Raw genomic sequence first — 16,105 nt, 5'->3', positions numbered from 1 at the left:
AGGCATAATTATATAAATGTATATGTACAAGTCCAAATAAAAGAGAAAAATAAGTCATAAAATATATCGCTCGATTTCTTGTTTCAAGTCATTCATCATTATAAGGAAAACAGTATAACAAAAACACTAGGAATGATTTCTATACTTGACTACTAGATGTAGATCTATTAAAATAAATAATTAAAATAAATAATATGAGGTAGAGGTGTTTTTTGCCGATCAGAGGCGCTGTTCCCAAATCTCGCGAGACTCTGCACTTCTCGCTCGGGACAAGGTCAGCTGATCATTTACGCATCCGTGTGTGAGCTGCCGCCTGTCACTTTCTGTCTTCTATCTGCCTCGTACGGAAATCACGCTTATCACCGCGGTATGTTACACGCATTCCTACTTTATTTACATTCTATTTTATGATAACACTCTATTTATAAGGTTACCCGTGTAGTCCACGCTCTCACAGGCAGGAAATTTCTCTCACCCGGCAATTGCTGCGCTAGCCTGGCACGCTAAAGGCTAACTATGGCAACACAAGAATATTCTAGAGCCACCTTCTGCCTTGTTGCCCGCTCATATGATTGTTTTATCGCAGATTTTGGGTGTTATTTAATAGTTTGGTTGTCAAAAGTCGTTTGGATGAATTTTATAGTATTTGTTAGTATGTTATATTCACCCCTATTCATCCCTATTCATTTTGTATTCTCCAAAGCTTCATGGCTACGCTGCGAGCTCGTGTCTCCTCTCTCTACTCTAGCTTTTTATGTTAGGGTTTTAGTCAAAATTTCTGACTATATTTCTAATTCTTAATTTCTCTATAACTGCAGGTATAAACGGAGTTATGTCATTTTGCCTATCTTGATTAACAATCATGTTTGGTTTTTTTAGCAGGTTCCCCCACATCACAAAAATGGCAGACACCAACCAACAAGCTCCCCCTCCGCCGACACAGGGACCTGTGGTGAGTTGTTTACTAAAAGGACTCTCTTATTTTTCCTTTGTTTTGGTAATCTTGACAGTGAGCACCTAGTATATCTGCAGTGTATTGTTATAAAATCTTACAGAACAGAGAAGGTATTTCCACGTTTTGTTGAAACTAATTGATGAGTGACTGTGTGTTTCATATTCAGCAACAGGAGGGAATCTTAAATTGTCAAAGATTGGGTGGGCAATATTGACCAAAATGTGTCTTTTTTTGTCTTTATGTTCTGATAGTATTGACATCATAATAATCAAATCCTACAGAAGTGTTACTGAGTCTTCCAGTGTATTTGAACAGGATTTAGTATCAAACGTATGTGAAATGACTGATGTTTCTAAACTTTTTTGGTTAATTTTAATTTGTTTAGAAATGTTCAACTCATTTCCTTTTTTAATTTTAATCTGCTCTTTTAGCAACATTTAAAAGAAAATAAACGATATAATTGATGTTCAAGTCCTGCATGTCTTGTAAACAACATTCACAGTATTATCAATATTGTGATACTCTGCCCACCTCTAGTCGAGGCAGTCATTTAGTGTTTTCATAGTGACAAAAGACAAAACTGTCAGTGAACATGTATACACGGAGCATGCTGACTGTGGGCTGTTTGTCATCTGACTTTTGATCAGTTCCCAAATGTATCACAAGATTACATTAAGTTGTTTTCCTCTTGGGCTAATGCCGGCAGCTGAAGACTGTTACTCAAGCATATGATTTCACTTTTGATGCAGATCTTTTTAGATCTGTTGAATAAACCGGAACATTTCCATTCTGAGTCGGAACAGTTCCATTTCCTAGTGAAGTAATATGTAGTATGTAAGTTCTCTGAATATAACTTTTTAAATTTAATTCTCTAACTATACTTGTGTTTCCCATAGCAATTTCTATTAAGTAACAAGTTGGAAACTGCAATGTGGTTGTCCAGACTCTTCACAGTCTATTGTTCAGTAATGTTTATACTTCCTATTTTGGGGTAAGTAATCATATAATTGCTCAGATAAATTATTCTCAGGGATCATAATGAAAACCCATGCATTGTTTCTCTTTCCTTTTGTGTTTCAGCCCCTATGCAGCTGCAAACTTCTACCAGAGAGCCTTGCTAGCAAACGCCCTCACCAGTGCCCTGCGCTTGCACCAAAGGCTTCCACGTTTCCAGTTGAGTCGGGCGTTCCTGGCACAGGCTCTCCAGGAGGACAGCTGCCATTATCTGCTCTATTCACTTATTTTGGTCAACTCGTACCCCATCACTAGTATCCTTTTCCATTGGATAGCAGACTGTGGTCTATGCATCGTATGTGTTCATAGAAGAAATTTCTCTTTTGCTGTATGTCCTTAACTGTATGATCAGTGAGCATATTTCCAGTCTTTCTTTTTTCTTTACTTCATGCAACTACCTACACAAAGAAAGTTCTGGATGTAAGTAACTGACTCACATCTCATTATAACACTGTTATTCCTGCTAGTAACATGGTATCAAGATGAAGGCAAAAACTTGACAGTGAATCAAATTTCATTTGGTATGATGACAAGGCATCTGGGCATCTAGTGGTCACATGATTGTAGTAATGTTATGTTACTTTTGTTACAGTCCATGGGACCCACCAGTCTCATGTTTGTCAGGAATCTTCTTGATAAACTGACAGCAAACCAACAAAACATCTTGAAGTTCATCGCCTGCAATGAGATCTTTCTCATGCCTGCTACTGTTTTCATGCTTTTTAGGTAAGCTGTGTTTGTAATGTGTAATGATGCCTGTTTTATTTTAATTCATACATATAAATTGTCTTTTGCAGTGGCCAAGGAAGTTTATTGCTGCCTTTCATTTACTACCGATTCCTCACTCTCCGCTACACATCCAGAAGAAACCCTTATTGCCGGTATGCTATAAAATTGCCGTTGGTGTCAGTGGCTACACAAACATTTGATTATTTTTCTGATTTCTGACCTTTTAAATTATTTAAATGACATGCAAATCTCAAAATCCGACGTGAGTAATCTGAGGGACCATGACCAGAAAGAAATCTGATGCTTTTGCTGTTTACATGTCATTTTATTAGTCAAACTAATAATGAGATTTGTAACTGCAGCCAGTGATTCAGTGTAGTTTATATAGTTCAGTTTTGCTTTGAACACTCTTGATTTGCTTCTCATTTTCATTCACCCATCTAAGCCAAAAAAATAGTATAGTTTCTTCATTCATTATAGAAAGAAAAGTGACATGTTTATTTTTGTGTTTGTTTGTGTGTCCCAGCACCTTGTTTACAGAGTTGCGGATTCTCTTGGAGCACTTTGCCATGAAGCCTGCCTGCCCTGTCATCTTCAGACGCATGTGCCTCAGCAGTATCGCCTTCATCAGCCGTTTAGCACCGACAGGGGTCTAAGCTCCTCCCATCAAGTCTATAGCTCAAACAAGACTCTGCTACTATGGAAGCCAACAGTACTCCAAAGAGAAGGAACTGTTTCTGAATGTCAACTTTGTACTTCAGCTGTTCAGAATAGTCCAGGTCAAGACCAACCAGTTATGCACTGATTTCCAATGTTTTGCCCATTGTTCTTTTTGTGACCTGGTCCAAGCAGTGAACATCCTTCTGTCTGTTCACTTGAGATGAAGAGTTTTGTATGCTCACAGATGTTTTTCCATGTTATTATTTATTCAGGTCTTATCATTTAGAAGATAACCTACTTATAATGATAACTTAAGCATTTATTTTTTGTAATCACAAGATGCTTGAAATGATGCAGTGTGGAATTTATGTGCAGTTCTGTCTAGTCTGTGTTTTATTTCTGATTGCCTACCCTGATTTTGTTTTCTATCAATGCCATTAATGTCTTATGTAAAATTTGTTAAATTTAGAAAAGGTCTGCTGTGTTTTATAGAATATTTTAGCATAACATATTTTGCTGTAAAATACATTCTCAGACTTTACCGCACAATGCATGTCACCATGCAGTAGTTATTAACACACTGCTTCTTAGTGCATTCAGGACGTGTGCCCAGATAAAAATGTCCCTTTCTGCTGTTGTAGTTTCCTGGCATATTGCATGCTGAAATTTTGCCATGTTAATTATTTGCCTATTGTCAATCCTAGTTTTATGATAACTTTAATCTCAATTGAACTAATAAAATATTAAAACAATATTAATTGTAGGATTTGGGTTTAATATTTGGTTGACTTGTGTGCTTGTAATACCAGAGATAACATTGAACTACAGTTAATTGGAAACAATTACTTACTTTCATTTTCAACCAACTCACCATACATACATCAACAGAACTAATCAGTCATTAATACTAATATTACATGTTTATGATAATAAATCTGTCTTCTACGCGTTTGCTCACGAAACCAACCAATCATTACACAGCTTTCTTCTCTCGTCCTCCAAATCTTTCCACCAATGAGATTCCAGATTGTTGCTGAGACCACGTTGCTATTGACAACGTCTCTTCGGTTTCTCACGAGTTGACTTCAGTGCGTCTTTGAAAAATGATCTTTGACGAGAGTTGTCCATTTCTATATGAGAATTTTATTGCTATGTAGCGCATGATAACACATAAATGCACAAGTCTGTGCGCGCAATCAAGTTTATCGAGAAATCGTTTTAACCAGTTAGCCAGCTAGCTAAGGTTAGCTCGTGTAGCTAAGCTTCTTGCTGCAGATAATCCCACTCTCTCTTTGACATCACCATTTTGTGATTCACATACAATTTAACACAGGACAAATCGACGTAACGCTTTGAACACTGCAGTTTTCTTCAAGCGAGCACAATGGAGCTCCATCTTAACCGCGTTGATTACACACAGGTATCAATACGTTTTGTAATCTTTATTTCTCCAGGATATTTGATGTCCTTACTTCTTGATAATTTCGCATTCGTTCTATTTTTTCATTTTATAGGTTGGGGTGACATCCCAGAAAACCATGAGGCTGCTCCCACCTCTGGGCAAAAAAGCCACTCAGAAGGTAATTCAGCCAGACCCATAGCAACTACAAACTCTATCTTCCATTAGATTTACATTGCATGGACTTTTTTCAGGTTGCTATTGCTGACCATGATGGGGTACTCACATGTTTTGGGATGAAGAAGGGAGAGGCAGTGGTGGGTCTTGACTTTAACTCATAAAATGAAATAAAGCACTATTACTTTTTTGTATAATTAATTAACACCAATGCCATCTTGTTTTTCACCCCAGCCTGTCTTCAAAACCCTCCCAGGACCAAAGATCTCTAGAATGGATCTTGGAGGAGCAGCTGGGACGCCACAAGAGAAAATCTTTGTGTGTTCTGGGTCTCAAGTCCGAGGGTTCACCAAGAAAGGCAAACAGTTTTTGACCTTCGAAGCCAACCTCACAGAAAACATAAACGCCATGTAAGTTCTCATTTATTAATTTATATTATTTTAGTTTAGTTAGAGGTTTTGCCTTAGAGAATTATGTTCACAATTTTACACACAATCAATACAGAAAACCATACTCAATTGATATAAAAGGGTAAACAAACTATCGGTTGTCAAACTACCAAAAATCATATTCTAAGTGATACTCAAACAAGTATAGATTTGAGCAGGACAGAAATGAACCTTTCCTGAATAGTTTTAAATGAATGATCGTGAGCTGTATCAGAACAACTATAAGATTGCACAAGCTAGTATACACCCATGGGCCACTATGAAACCTACCTGGACGAGTGAGGGATTACACAGATATTTAATGCTGAACATCACATTCTGTTGTCTAAAGAAAGAAAATCCTTTGTATCAGAATCCAGATATCAAAGATCTTGAATCATATTTTGTTGTTACATTCATTTCTGTAAATAACCTTTTATGAATTAATTATTTTGATTTCTTAATAAAATGTTTTTCAGGCACATTTCTGGAGCTGATCTCTTTTTGTGTGCAAGTTACATCTACAACCATTACCTCGACTGCAAGGATCAAGACTACTTCCTATCAGGAGACAAATAAATGATGTTATATACTTGTCATCTGAAAACCTGACCCGCCCTTTCCCCATTCTGGCATGCCAAGATAGAGTTCTTAGAGTCTTACAGGTCAGAAAGTTATATAGCTTTACCAGTGTGTTTAATATAAAGCTTGGCAATCCAATATAATGTGATTTTATAACTTTTCTCTTAGGGCTCTGAGCTTGCATATGGCATTGAAGTTCCTGGCCCTCCTTCTGTTTTGGAGTTGTACAACAAAGATGGAGGTATGTATTCTGTGTACATCTCTGTCTAAAACCTAACAATTATCATAGTTCATACAATGTATGTTAAAGGTACACTGCATAACTTTTATAGGAAAGGATTTTCCATCTTCATGTCTCCATGCAATTGTTATTGCTTTGCACTGAATATTCCACAATATGACCTTAAACTTATCTCTCTTCATGGAAACAAACAAATGACATCACCAGGCCAAGTCACAGATCAGATCTGTGGAGAGGCATGCCTGCTCACAATAAGGTTTTTTTTTCAAGCTGCTATTAGCAATAAGAACATTTAATTGAATAAGTTCCACAAGATAGATACGTTTAATACCATACCATGGAACAATCCAGCCAAAGAAATAACATCTCCATGGGGACAAGCAGATGCTGGACACACCACCACCAAAGTTACTTTTTGCACCTTTTAAAGTTGGCAATGATGAATATCTAATTTATACTTTTTTTTTTTTTTTGTAGGTGATGAAATACTTTATGGAACCACTGATGGTAAAATTGGATTAGTCCAGATTGGTGAGCAGTCTGCCTCAATCAAATGGGAGATAGACTACGACAAAAAGAAAGGAGGTATCTGCCTAATATAGTACCATATGTAACAATTTAAGAATTATTCAATACCACTACCAATCATTAAAATTTTTTTTTTTTAAGGAATTCTCTGTCTGGACACCTACGACATCGTTGGGGATGGAGTGAGCGACGTGTTGGTGGGCAGAGATGATGGAACAGTGGAGGTGTATGGTTTTGATAGTGCTGGTGACCCCTCATTACGCTTTGAGCATGTAAGTTTGACAATATACAATAGGGACAGGCAATATGACATAGAATTTATATCACAATTAAGCCAGATCACAATTTAGATCTTTGTTATGATTCATGTAGAACTTGTATCTTTAAAATGCATTTAATTGTGTCTAAAGTCATCTGCTTCTTCTTAGAGTTCATACTTAACTGTAATTGGTTAGATCTATCTGTCAATCACTCATAGTCATATAGCGGCTGACCAGTAGGAGGAGAGTACTGCTATATCACTTAGTTCTACTACACAGTGCATTTATGTAATTGGTTGGAACTCATGATTTAAACCGTTTCACATTTTAGGTGCTATCTGAGAGTGTGACTTCAATTCAAGGTGGCTGTGTTGGAAAAGAGTCCTACAATGAAGTTTTAACTGCTACTTATACAGGTTTGACTCTTAAAATTGTTATAAACACAGCTCTTCTATGTTGTAAAGCATTTATAGGTGTAAAATTGTAAATGTCTGTGTCCAGGATGGGTGACAGGTTTGACCACTGAGCCCCAAAGAGCTGAAGTTGGTCCTGGTGATGAAGTGAAGATGAGCAAAGAGATGCAGTCTAAAGTGGAAGCACTGAGGTAAGCACTGCAGGGAAAGGAACACATTTGTCTGGCAATTTCAAGACTCATTTAAGAAAATAAAGCAGCTGCTTTTAATTTGAACTGAGTTGAATTATGTCTGCTTATGTCACATGTGCTGTTCATGTCCAATCAGGAAGAAAAATTCTAAACACCCAAATTGTCAAAGTAGGCAAAAACTAGGAAATACTTGCAACAAAATTATGTTCACCATGTTTTAGTTAAATATTGCCTGTCATATGCACTTAAATTGTTTGTCATATTCACATATAAATCAGTAAGCTGTGCAATTTTTTTTACAAATAAAATACAATAGTGTATTTCTACATAGTATTTAGTGGCACTTCCTAGCTTTGTTAATTATAGAACCTGGTAAGAGTAGAAGTAGAGTTTTCATATTTCAGACAATGTTACACAGCTAGATCCAAAACTGACCCTTTAAAATCAATCAAAATGTAAGACACCATCACATTTTAAAATGAGAAAGAGAGAGAAATACACTTTATTGATCCTGTGTGAAGTTCAAGTTTTGCTGCAGCAAACTGTTGCTACATTTCCACTGAGCGTCTCAGTTGCCTTTGTGTGTCAGTCAAAGGTCTCATTGCAGTTTAACAGGAGGACTGGTCAGGAAGGGTCTGCAGATCTGTGTCAGGGCAAGAGGCAAATGCGTCCTTCCTCTGTGTCCTGCAACATTACAGCAGTGTTCAGGGGGAAGGCCTCACTCTTCCTCCACCCTGGTGTTTCAGTTGGTGATGAAATGGTTCAATATTTCCTCTGAAGCTCTTCTGTCACATTTGCTGTTACATATGGTGTAAAAAGCCTATCGCATCTCAAATGCCCATGCTTTTTACTTTTCTCCTTTGCTAGCCTCTTGCTCGGTACATGGATCCTCCAGAGATACAGCAAAAACAAACAGCTAATTTCACAAAATCCAACGGTCCCTTATTAGTGTCCTTTAAACTGCTCATGCTACATTTCTTAGCTGGTTAAAATCCCATGATGTGCTGGTAAAAGCTGAGCTCAATAAACAAAAAGTTTTTAAAAATCATTCTGCTCATTCTGGGGGCAAGGGAGCCACAAAAACAACTAATCACTCCATTGTTAGGGTTTAATTCTTATTCTATTTTCATTTACTATCTCTACTTTTTTATTTATACTTGTCTTTTATAATTGACTTGACTCCTAATCCTGACTCCTCATAACTCCCTCTTCTGGCAGAGCTGAGTTAGAGCAGTTACAGGTGAAAGTGCTGCAGGGCCGTGAGCAGTACCATCAGACGTCTCAGTCCAGCACAGCCGTGTCTGCTGTGCCCGTCTTCAGCATCAACGACAAGTTCACCCTGTGCCAGGACGACGCCAGCTACAGCCTCACTCTAGAGGTGCAAACAGCCATCGACAACCTACTGCTCCAGGTAAGCAAGGGTAAAGCTAAAGCATTTATTATTGTGTATTGTGTATGGGTGAGGTGAGACAGAATTCCCACAAGATGAGACACAGGATTGGAGCAATGACATAAGACTGACTCACACTTTTTTATATGCTGTCCTGATGAAATAGCTTTGAAACTACAGCTTCTCAAGAGGTGTAAATATAAGCACATTAAATATAAAATATTAATTAGTTCATAATTAATAATAATTATAGCTAAAATATGTTTCCACTTGTATGCACAATTTTGTGGCAAATTTATCTTGTGAGATCTTGTATCACAAGATTCTTCCATAGCAATTCTACTGTAAGTTTAGCAAGTGGCCAAACTGTGGAATATTCCAAGCAAAACAACATCTCTAGGGAATTTAGCAGAGCTTAGCTTACCATTTACTTAGATTTACATTTCCTAGAATTACCAATACGCTACTGTTACTGTTAGAGAAAAAGTTTGCAAATTCGGCATCAGTTCAGAATTCAGTATTTGTGTGAATTAAAAGTTGGCAGTGGCACACAGTGCAGCTCTCGTAGCAACACTTTTACACTTTCACTCATTATAAGTTGGCATAATACTGTCTCAAACAACAACTCTTGGTATAATGGGCAGCTGTCTTTTTCTTCCTTTTCTAATAAACATCTACTGCAAGACTGAGTGACTGAAATGTGAATCATAACACGCGCTCAGTTGGTGCTTAAATTTTTTGTAGTATAATGTAATCGTGCCATTGCCAAGATAATAAACATTTCTCTTTCTATAGAGTGATGTGCCTATTGACCTGCTGGATGTGGATAAGAATTCTGCTGTGGTCAGTTTCAGTGAATGTGACTTGGATGTGAGTTACTACTACACACATTTCATAATATATACATGTTTTTCAAATGCATGACTTGTGCATTCTATTAACAGCACGATGGGAACTTTCTCCTGGCTACTTACAGATGTCAAGCCAATACCACTAGACTTGAACTAAAGGTAATTTGTGTTTACTGTTTAGAATTAAGTGTGTGTATATATATATATATATATATATTTTTTTTTTTTTTGAGAATCACTGTTTTTAAGTATGATTCACATCACACTTTGCCCTTTGTTTTTTAGTTTTCTTGTTTTGTTTTTTTTTTTTGTTTTTTTTTGCTTGGCACACAGACACTCATTAACTTTCACACTTGCTGAATACTATTTGTTAGTTGTTGTCCAGTTCTCTGTAAAGCCTGTGCTATGTAGTCCTGTGACAATACGCTTTAATTCAGACATCTTTTACCTTTCCAATAGGTGAGGTCAATTGAAGGGCAGTACGGCACTCTGCAGGCCTACATTACCCCGAGACTGCAGCCCAAGACATGCCAAGTCCGCCAGTATCAAATCAAACCGCTGTCCCTTCACCAGAGGATCCACGCGCTCGACCAGGACAGGTTACTACCACACACTAAATAATAACTACTGTCTTGCATGAAATATAATCATGTCTGATCATAGCATTTTCAGTGCAATTCAAATGTATGTGTGTTTTTTTTTTCTATTTATTTTGTTGACAGGCCCATGAACCGTCTGAGTCTGGTGGGACAGTTCAGTTTTGCAGAGATCCACTCTTGGGTTGTGTTTTGTTTGCCAGAGGTTCCAGAGAAAACCCCAGCGGGAGACACCATCACCTTTTACTTTCACAACACTTTTCTGGGAACTCAACTCGAGGCAACCTACTGGTAAATTCAGAATCTGCCAAAATGCTAGGAGCTTTTAAAAATTTGAATCATTTGTCTGTATGGTTTAGAAATATGCTGTTGGTTTGGGCTAGGGACTAGATGTCAGCTTTACTTAAGGAATGCAAAGGTTGTCCGAAGAAAACTATACAAACATTTTTTACAGTCCACTCACATACTTGAAAACAATAATTATAAATATAACCTGATTGTAATCCACATAATTTTCACGTTTTTTTTTTTCAAAGTTTTTGTCAGAATCTTTCACCCCTAGTTAGAATTACTTTCTACAAATCCTGAAATAAGGTTTAATTTGAAATGTTTGGATATAGTGTGTGATGCATTCACTATTTTTAACCTAAATTTTCTCTTTTAATTTTAGCAAAGGAGAGGGACACTTCAAGTCAGACAACATCTCTACTATTTCCATACTCAGCGATGTACTTTCTAAAGAAGCAACTAAAAGAAAAATTAATCTAAATATATCATATGGTAAGCTGACATCAACAGCCTTGCACTGACATGTCTTATCTTAATGCACAGTTATTATTCAAAATTTAAGGATTATGAATATAAGTTTTGTACTTTTTTTTCTTTTTAGAGATAAACGATGAATCAGTTAGTCACACTTTACGGATGATCCACCCAAAGTTAGAATACCAGTTACTGCTGGCAAGGAAAGTCCAGCTTATTGATGCACTTAAAGTAAGATTTTGATTTAGTTTACCAGCTTTGTACATATATCTGTGTCTACCATTTGTTTTTCCATCTGTGGTTGGTAGGAGCTCCAGGTTCATGAGGGAAATGCTGACTTTCTCATCCCAGAGTACCGCAGCATTTTGGATGAGTCTTCTAATCTCTTGGAGGAGTATAAAAAACAGCCAACACACCTTGAGAGGCTTTATGGTAGGGCAGCAGATAGTGCATTTTATATTTCAATTGGCTGCTGGTTGTGCAAAATGAAAATAAGAATTTGTTTCCTAGGTATGATCACGGACCTTTTTATCGACAAATTCAAATTCAAAGGACAGAATGTGAAAACCAAGGTCTCCTCATTGTTGGAGATACTTGGTAATTATGATTTGAATTCTCTCTTGGACTTTTTTAATGAAGTTTAAGATAAAAGGAAAATAGTTTTAAAGAGTATACCTCTGTTTAATGTAAAGTTTTGTAATTATTTAATTGTTGTTATCTAATGTCATCTAATGTTTGTATATAATATTTATTTGATTAGCAAAGCTGACTGACCTTTCAGAGCCAAATAAGAATGATTGTAGTTCCTTGTTTTGTAAGTAACTAAGGTTGTATATGCTTTTTGTATATTTATACAAAAGTATACTGGAAATAAATTATCATTTAACATTTCCTATTAATTATTAATAACAGAACGAATGTAGTATATAGTGCACTAAATACAATATTACAGAAATAAAAATGCATGAGAAAGTTTTCTATTTCTTTTTCGTTGTTGATATACGAAAAACCCATAAAACTTTTATTTTAATTCACTGGCATAAACATGAGTTTGTATAAAGGGAGTTACACTTACAATTGTTTATTGCTGTATTTGGCTTATTATTATTATGATTATGAATCCGTGTTGGTTGTCATAAATGTGTAAGTTGAAAACAAACCGGTTTAAAATTTGCAATCAGATAAATATTGTCCGCGCGGGGCCACCGTCCCTGTGACGCGTCACTGCCAGAGCGCGTTATGATTGGTTGTTTCAAGCCTCGCGGGCTACTTGAACTGAAAGAAAGCGTCTCCTCTACATGTTCCTGCGGAGGGACTGATGCTGGTTGTCTTGGCTGCAGGTTTGGAAATAACTCTTTATTTTCGGAGTATGGAGACGTTCGACTGATTGGCCATTAAATGCTGAATCGTGTGCCTTTTTTCTCTTTTTGACTTAGTTTTGATTGGGCGATTCTTAATGCTTTCACGACACGGCAGCACATTTGTCCCACGTTCAGTCTCAAGCTTTTTGAACTAAAACAGCCTTTTGAACTCCTAGAGCACACTACAATTTTAATCTTAGCAGGAATCGGCTAAATTCCTGCAACAATGTCTGGAGCTAACCGAGGACAGGGAAGCGCGGCTGCTGAGTTTCACAACCAAGAAAACATGCTCTCACGACTGAGGGGCAAAGCTGCTCCTGCAGAGGACCAGGAGAACATCCCACCCAAACCCGCCAACAGAACTGTCCTGGGATCCCTCCAGAACAACCAGAGGACAAAGGCTAACAACCAGCGCGGCATAAAACAGGTTTGTTTGGGCTACTATGTGCTGCTCCCCAGCTCCCCCATTCGGAGATGCTACGTGCTAAACGTGCTTTCATTGTACTTTTTGGAGGCAAACTCTTAATCTATACCTTAAGCCAAACGACAAGCTTTAGTCAAGAACATCTCTTTTTAAATATTAAATGCAAAATCATGATTTTAATTTCCTCTGAATTATTCTGACGTAAGAATTACTCTAGTCCGCCATTTTTTGAGCGAAGCACTCCACTATCTATTATAATTTAAATTGTTGACCATAGACTGTTCCTCTACACATTACATGTATAGAGGGAATTTTTAATTGAACCTTAAGCTTATTTACAGATATCCCCCTCTCCATTTCTAGGAGCACCTGTCTTGTAAAAATGATGACTTCAGCAAGAGCTGCTTTGAGAAACCCTCAAAAAAGCCTGCTTTTCAGATCCATGTGGATGAACCTGATAGTGCCTGCAGTAAGAAGCCACTGCCAGCAGCTGAGGATTCCCCTCTAGTACTCAATAATGCAGTGGCACAACTCCGGCAACCACTGGCCACCATTGACTTTCCATCTGCAATGGACGTCAGCCTGCTTGGTAAACTCCTTGTTAAAATTTGCATGTAAATGATTTGCAGCATGCCTCCTGGTAACCTCTTGTATTGTCTTTGATCAGATTCTCCCATGGACATGTCTGTAATTGAGGGTGAAGAAAAGACTCTGAATGTAAATGAAGTCCCGGAGTATGCTGCTGAAATCCACACTTATCTGAGGGAAATGGAGGTGAGTGTGAAACAAATTTGTAGCCTCACTTTACCTGATATTAAATGGTTCTTTTGTGTAGGTAAAAACCCGACCAAAAGCTGGCTACATGAAGAAGCAGCCAGACATCACCAACAGCATGAGGTCTATTTTGGTAGACTGGCTTGTCGAGGTTGGAGAGGAGTACAAACTTCAGAATGAAACACTATACCTTGCTGTAAATTACATTGACCGCTTCCTGTCGTCAATGTCTGTACTGAGGGGAAAGCTTCAGCTTGTTGGAACTGCTGCCATGTTGCTGGCTTCGTAAGTGTCTAATGTGTCATTTCACTACACATAATGGCATGTATAAACTTTTTTTTTTTTTTTTTACTTATTTTTAGTAAATTTGAGGAAATCTACCCTCCAGAGGTGGCAGAGTTTGTCTACATTACAGATGACACCTACACCAGAAAGCAGGTGTTGAGAATGGAACATCTGGTGCTGAAGGTGCTTTCGTTTGACCTGGCTGCCCCCACTGTTAACCAGTTCCTCACCCAGTATATTCTCAACCAGTCGGTCAGCAAACAAGTGGAGAGTTTGGCAATGGTGAGTTAATTATTTATCTAATGTTTGACCAAATTATCTAAAAAAAAAAATAAATAAATAAATTTAAATTTTATTCCCCCCCACACAGTACCTCAGTGAACTCAGTCTAATAGATTTAGAACCATGTCTGAAGTATCTACCATCACAAACTGCTGCTGCGGCTTACATTCTGGCTAACCACACACTGACTAAAGGCTCCTGGGTATGTCTAATTTGATTAAATCACTGTCTAGGAATTAAAATGGTAATTTATTTTTTTTTTTTTATTAGCCAAAGTCATTAACAGAAATGAGTGGCTACAGTCTAGAAGATCTGATGCCATGTGTCGAGGATCTGCACAGAATCTACCTCAATGCTTCCCAGCACGCACAGCAGTCCATACGGGAAAAGTACAAGAGTCAGAAGTAAGCATTAAATGATATCAATAAGTCACTAAAATGATAAAGTACTAATGTATCTTCATGTCCAGGTACCATGAAGTCTCTCTCATCGATGCTCCAGCAGAGTTGCTCCTGAAGTGATTCAACCCCCACCCCCTTGTAGATTTCCCATTTCAATTTTTTTTTTTAATGACTGCCACATTTTCAAAGGACATGACCTGCTCTTTTTGGAGTCCGGCATAATGTTTGAGAGTTCTTAAATGTTTTTATATATTGATACAAAATCCTGAGTCTTATGTGTCAATCACACTGTTTTACTGGTATCGGACAACTGGATATCTGCCAGCTTTCTTTGCTGCAGCTTAACAATGGACTTGTGATGTTCTCTCCCTAAATGGTGGAGTTTCAAGCAGTTGTTGCAGATTAAAATATTGGCATTTCATCCATATTGCTACAATGAATGCAATTAAACTTTACCGTCTGTCCAAGTAATCTGTGTCATCCCATTCATGTCTTCCCTAGACACTACTGCACTGTAAAAATGGCTCTTGTAAATAAATTTCATTTAATAAGACTGGACTGTATTGTCTACATCGGGCTATAGGGGGCAGCAGAGGATAGGAAACTACGCAGATAGGCTGAAGTCAATTTTTTTTTGGAATCTTATGGGATAAGTGTTATTATAAAATGTGAGTTTATTTTTAAATCCTAATGATGTAAATTAGGCACTCTGGGAAGGTGTTAAATGAGTAGTTGTCAGATTTTTTTTTTTTTTTCACCTTGAATGTAAGAAACCAATGAAGTTAGAGGCATCTCCTGCTCCTCCTCTTATAAACCAGGAGGCAGGCTTTGTGTAGAGAGGGGGTGCACAACAGCTGCAGACCTCTGCAACATGGACCACTTCCTCACCAGACTCGCACCTTCAACAGGTTTTCCAGCTCATTCTCAACTAACCTGCGGATATTACTATGGAAACAAATGGGAATTCATCTGCTCTGTCAATTACTGGGATACTTGTTCAAACCATGGCTCTTGTTCTTACGACACAGCATCTGTCAAATCTGTGAACAGTGCTGAGATGTGGAATTGCGTTTGAACTGGGGAATATAGGGACAGTGGCTTTCTGCCTTATGACCCATGCCTGCCCCCAGGAAATTTCTTGTGGCGTCCACCACTCTGCCCTTGGCTCTGGGCTGGGGCTGGAACATTAGCCTGTATTTGGGCATGCTCTTTGGTCTATTGACCCTGATGATTTTGCTTCTGTGGATGCTCATGAAACAGCTAAGGAACTCCGTGTCAAAGAGTATACTGCAGCCAGTGCGCTCTTTCAGACAGCCCTGCTTGGAGCACAGATTTCAGCATGTGTTGTGAAAAATGGGACGATTTGACCCAAGCACTGCCAGGACTTGCATAGAGTCATGTA

The 16,105-nt window shown here is 37.8% G+C and overlaps 3 protein-coding genes across 5 annotated transcripts; all 3 read left to right on the top strand.

The window, feature by feature from the left end:
* Nucleotides 1-256: 256 nt before the first annotated feature.
* tmem33 (transmembrane protein 33) lies at nucleotides 257-4,112 on the top strand. 2 transcript variants are annotated; one of them, XM_055159637.1, is made up of 8 exons: nucleotides 257-367; nucleotides 880-952; nucleotides 1,852-1,946; nucleotides 2,036-2,223; nucleotides 2,322-2,389; nucleotides 2,562-2,695; nucleotides 2,767-2,850; nucleotides 3,225-4,112. In XM_055159637.1, the coding sequence occupies exons 2-8, from the start codon at nucleotides 902-904 to the stop codon at nucleotides 3,352-3,354; spliced, it is 750 nt and encodes a 249-aa protein (XP_055015612.1). In that variant the 5' UTR covers nucleotides 257-367; nucleotides 880-901; the 3' UTR covers nucleotides 3,355-4,112. The 2 variants fall into 2 exon arrangements, with proteins under 2 accessions (XP_055015612.1, XP_055015613.1); XM_055159638.1 differs by having other exon boundaries at nucleotides 274-367; nucleotides 883-952.
* Nucleotides 4,113-4,396: 284 nt separating this feature from the next.
* Nucleotides 4,397-12,335, top strand: bbs7 (Bardet-Biedl syndrome 7). The gene is given in 20 exon segments (XM_020917660.2): nucleotides 4,397-4,778; nucleotides 4,873-4,938; nucleotides 5,012-5,074; nucleotides 5,169-5,344; nucleotides 5,842-5,936; nucleotides 5,939-6,027; nucleotides 6,113-6,185; nucleotides 6,663-6,770; nucleotides 6,855-6,985; nucleotides 7,305-7,389; nucleotides 7,475-7,577; nucleotides 8,796-8,988; nucleotides 9,763-9,837; nucleotides 9,912-9,977; nucleotides 10,278-10,417; nucleotides 10,541-10,705; nucleotides 11,085-11,194; nucleotides 11,304-11,407; nucleotides 11,485-11,608; nucleotides 11,687-12,335. Coding segments are annotated over 20 exon segments (2,136 nt in total). The 5' UTR covers nucleotides 4,397-4,742; the 3' UTR covers nucleotides 11,821-12,335.
* A 136-nt stretch (nucleotides 12,336-12,471) lies between these two features.
* Nucleotides 12,472-15,256, top strand: ccna2 (cyclin A2). 2 transcript variants are annotated; one of them, XM_055159482.1, is made up of 8 exons: nucleotides 12,472-12,964; nucleotides 13,400-13,550; nucleotides 13,629-13,735; nucleotides 13,797-14,020; nucleotides 14,098-14,302; nucleotides 14,391-14,504; nucleotides 14,573-14,706; nucleotides 14,772-15,256. In XM_055159482.1, the coding sequence occupies exons 1-8, from the start codon at nucleotides 12,764-12,766 to the stop codon at nucleotides 14,821-14,823; spliced, it is 1,188 nt and encodes a 395-aa protein (XP_055015457.1). In that variant the 5' UTR covers nucleotides 12,472-12,763; the 3' UTR covers nucleotides 14,824-15,256. The 2 variants fall into 2 exon arrangements, with proteins under 2 accessions (XP_055015457.1, XP_055015456.1); XM_055159481.1 differs by having other exon boundaries at nucleotides 13,325-13,550.
* The last annotated feature ends 849 nt before the right edge of the window (nucleotides 15,257-16,105 follow it).

The sequence above is a fragment of the Boleophthalmus pectinirostris genome, unplaced genomic scaffold, assembly GCF_026225935.1.
Source record: "Boleophthalmus pectinirostris isolate CB_2022bp ecotype Guang Dong unplaced genomic scaffold, ASM2622593v1 HiC_scaffold_23, whole genome shotgun sequence".
Classification (NCBI taxonomy): domain Eukaryota; kingdom Metazoa; phylum Chordata; class Actinopteri; order Gobiiformes; family Gobiidae; genus Boleophthalmus; species Boleophthalmus pectinirostris.
This window is presented reverse-complemented; position numbering and strand designations above follow the sequence as displayed.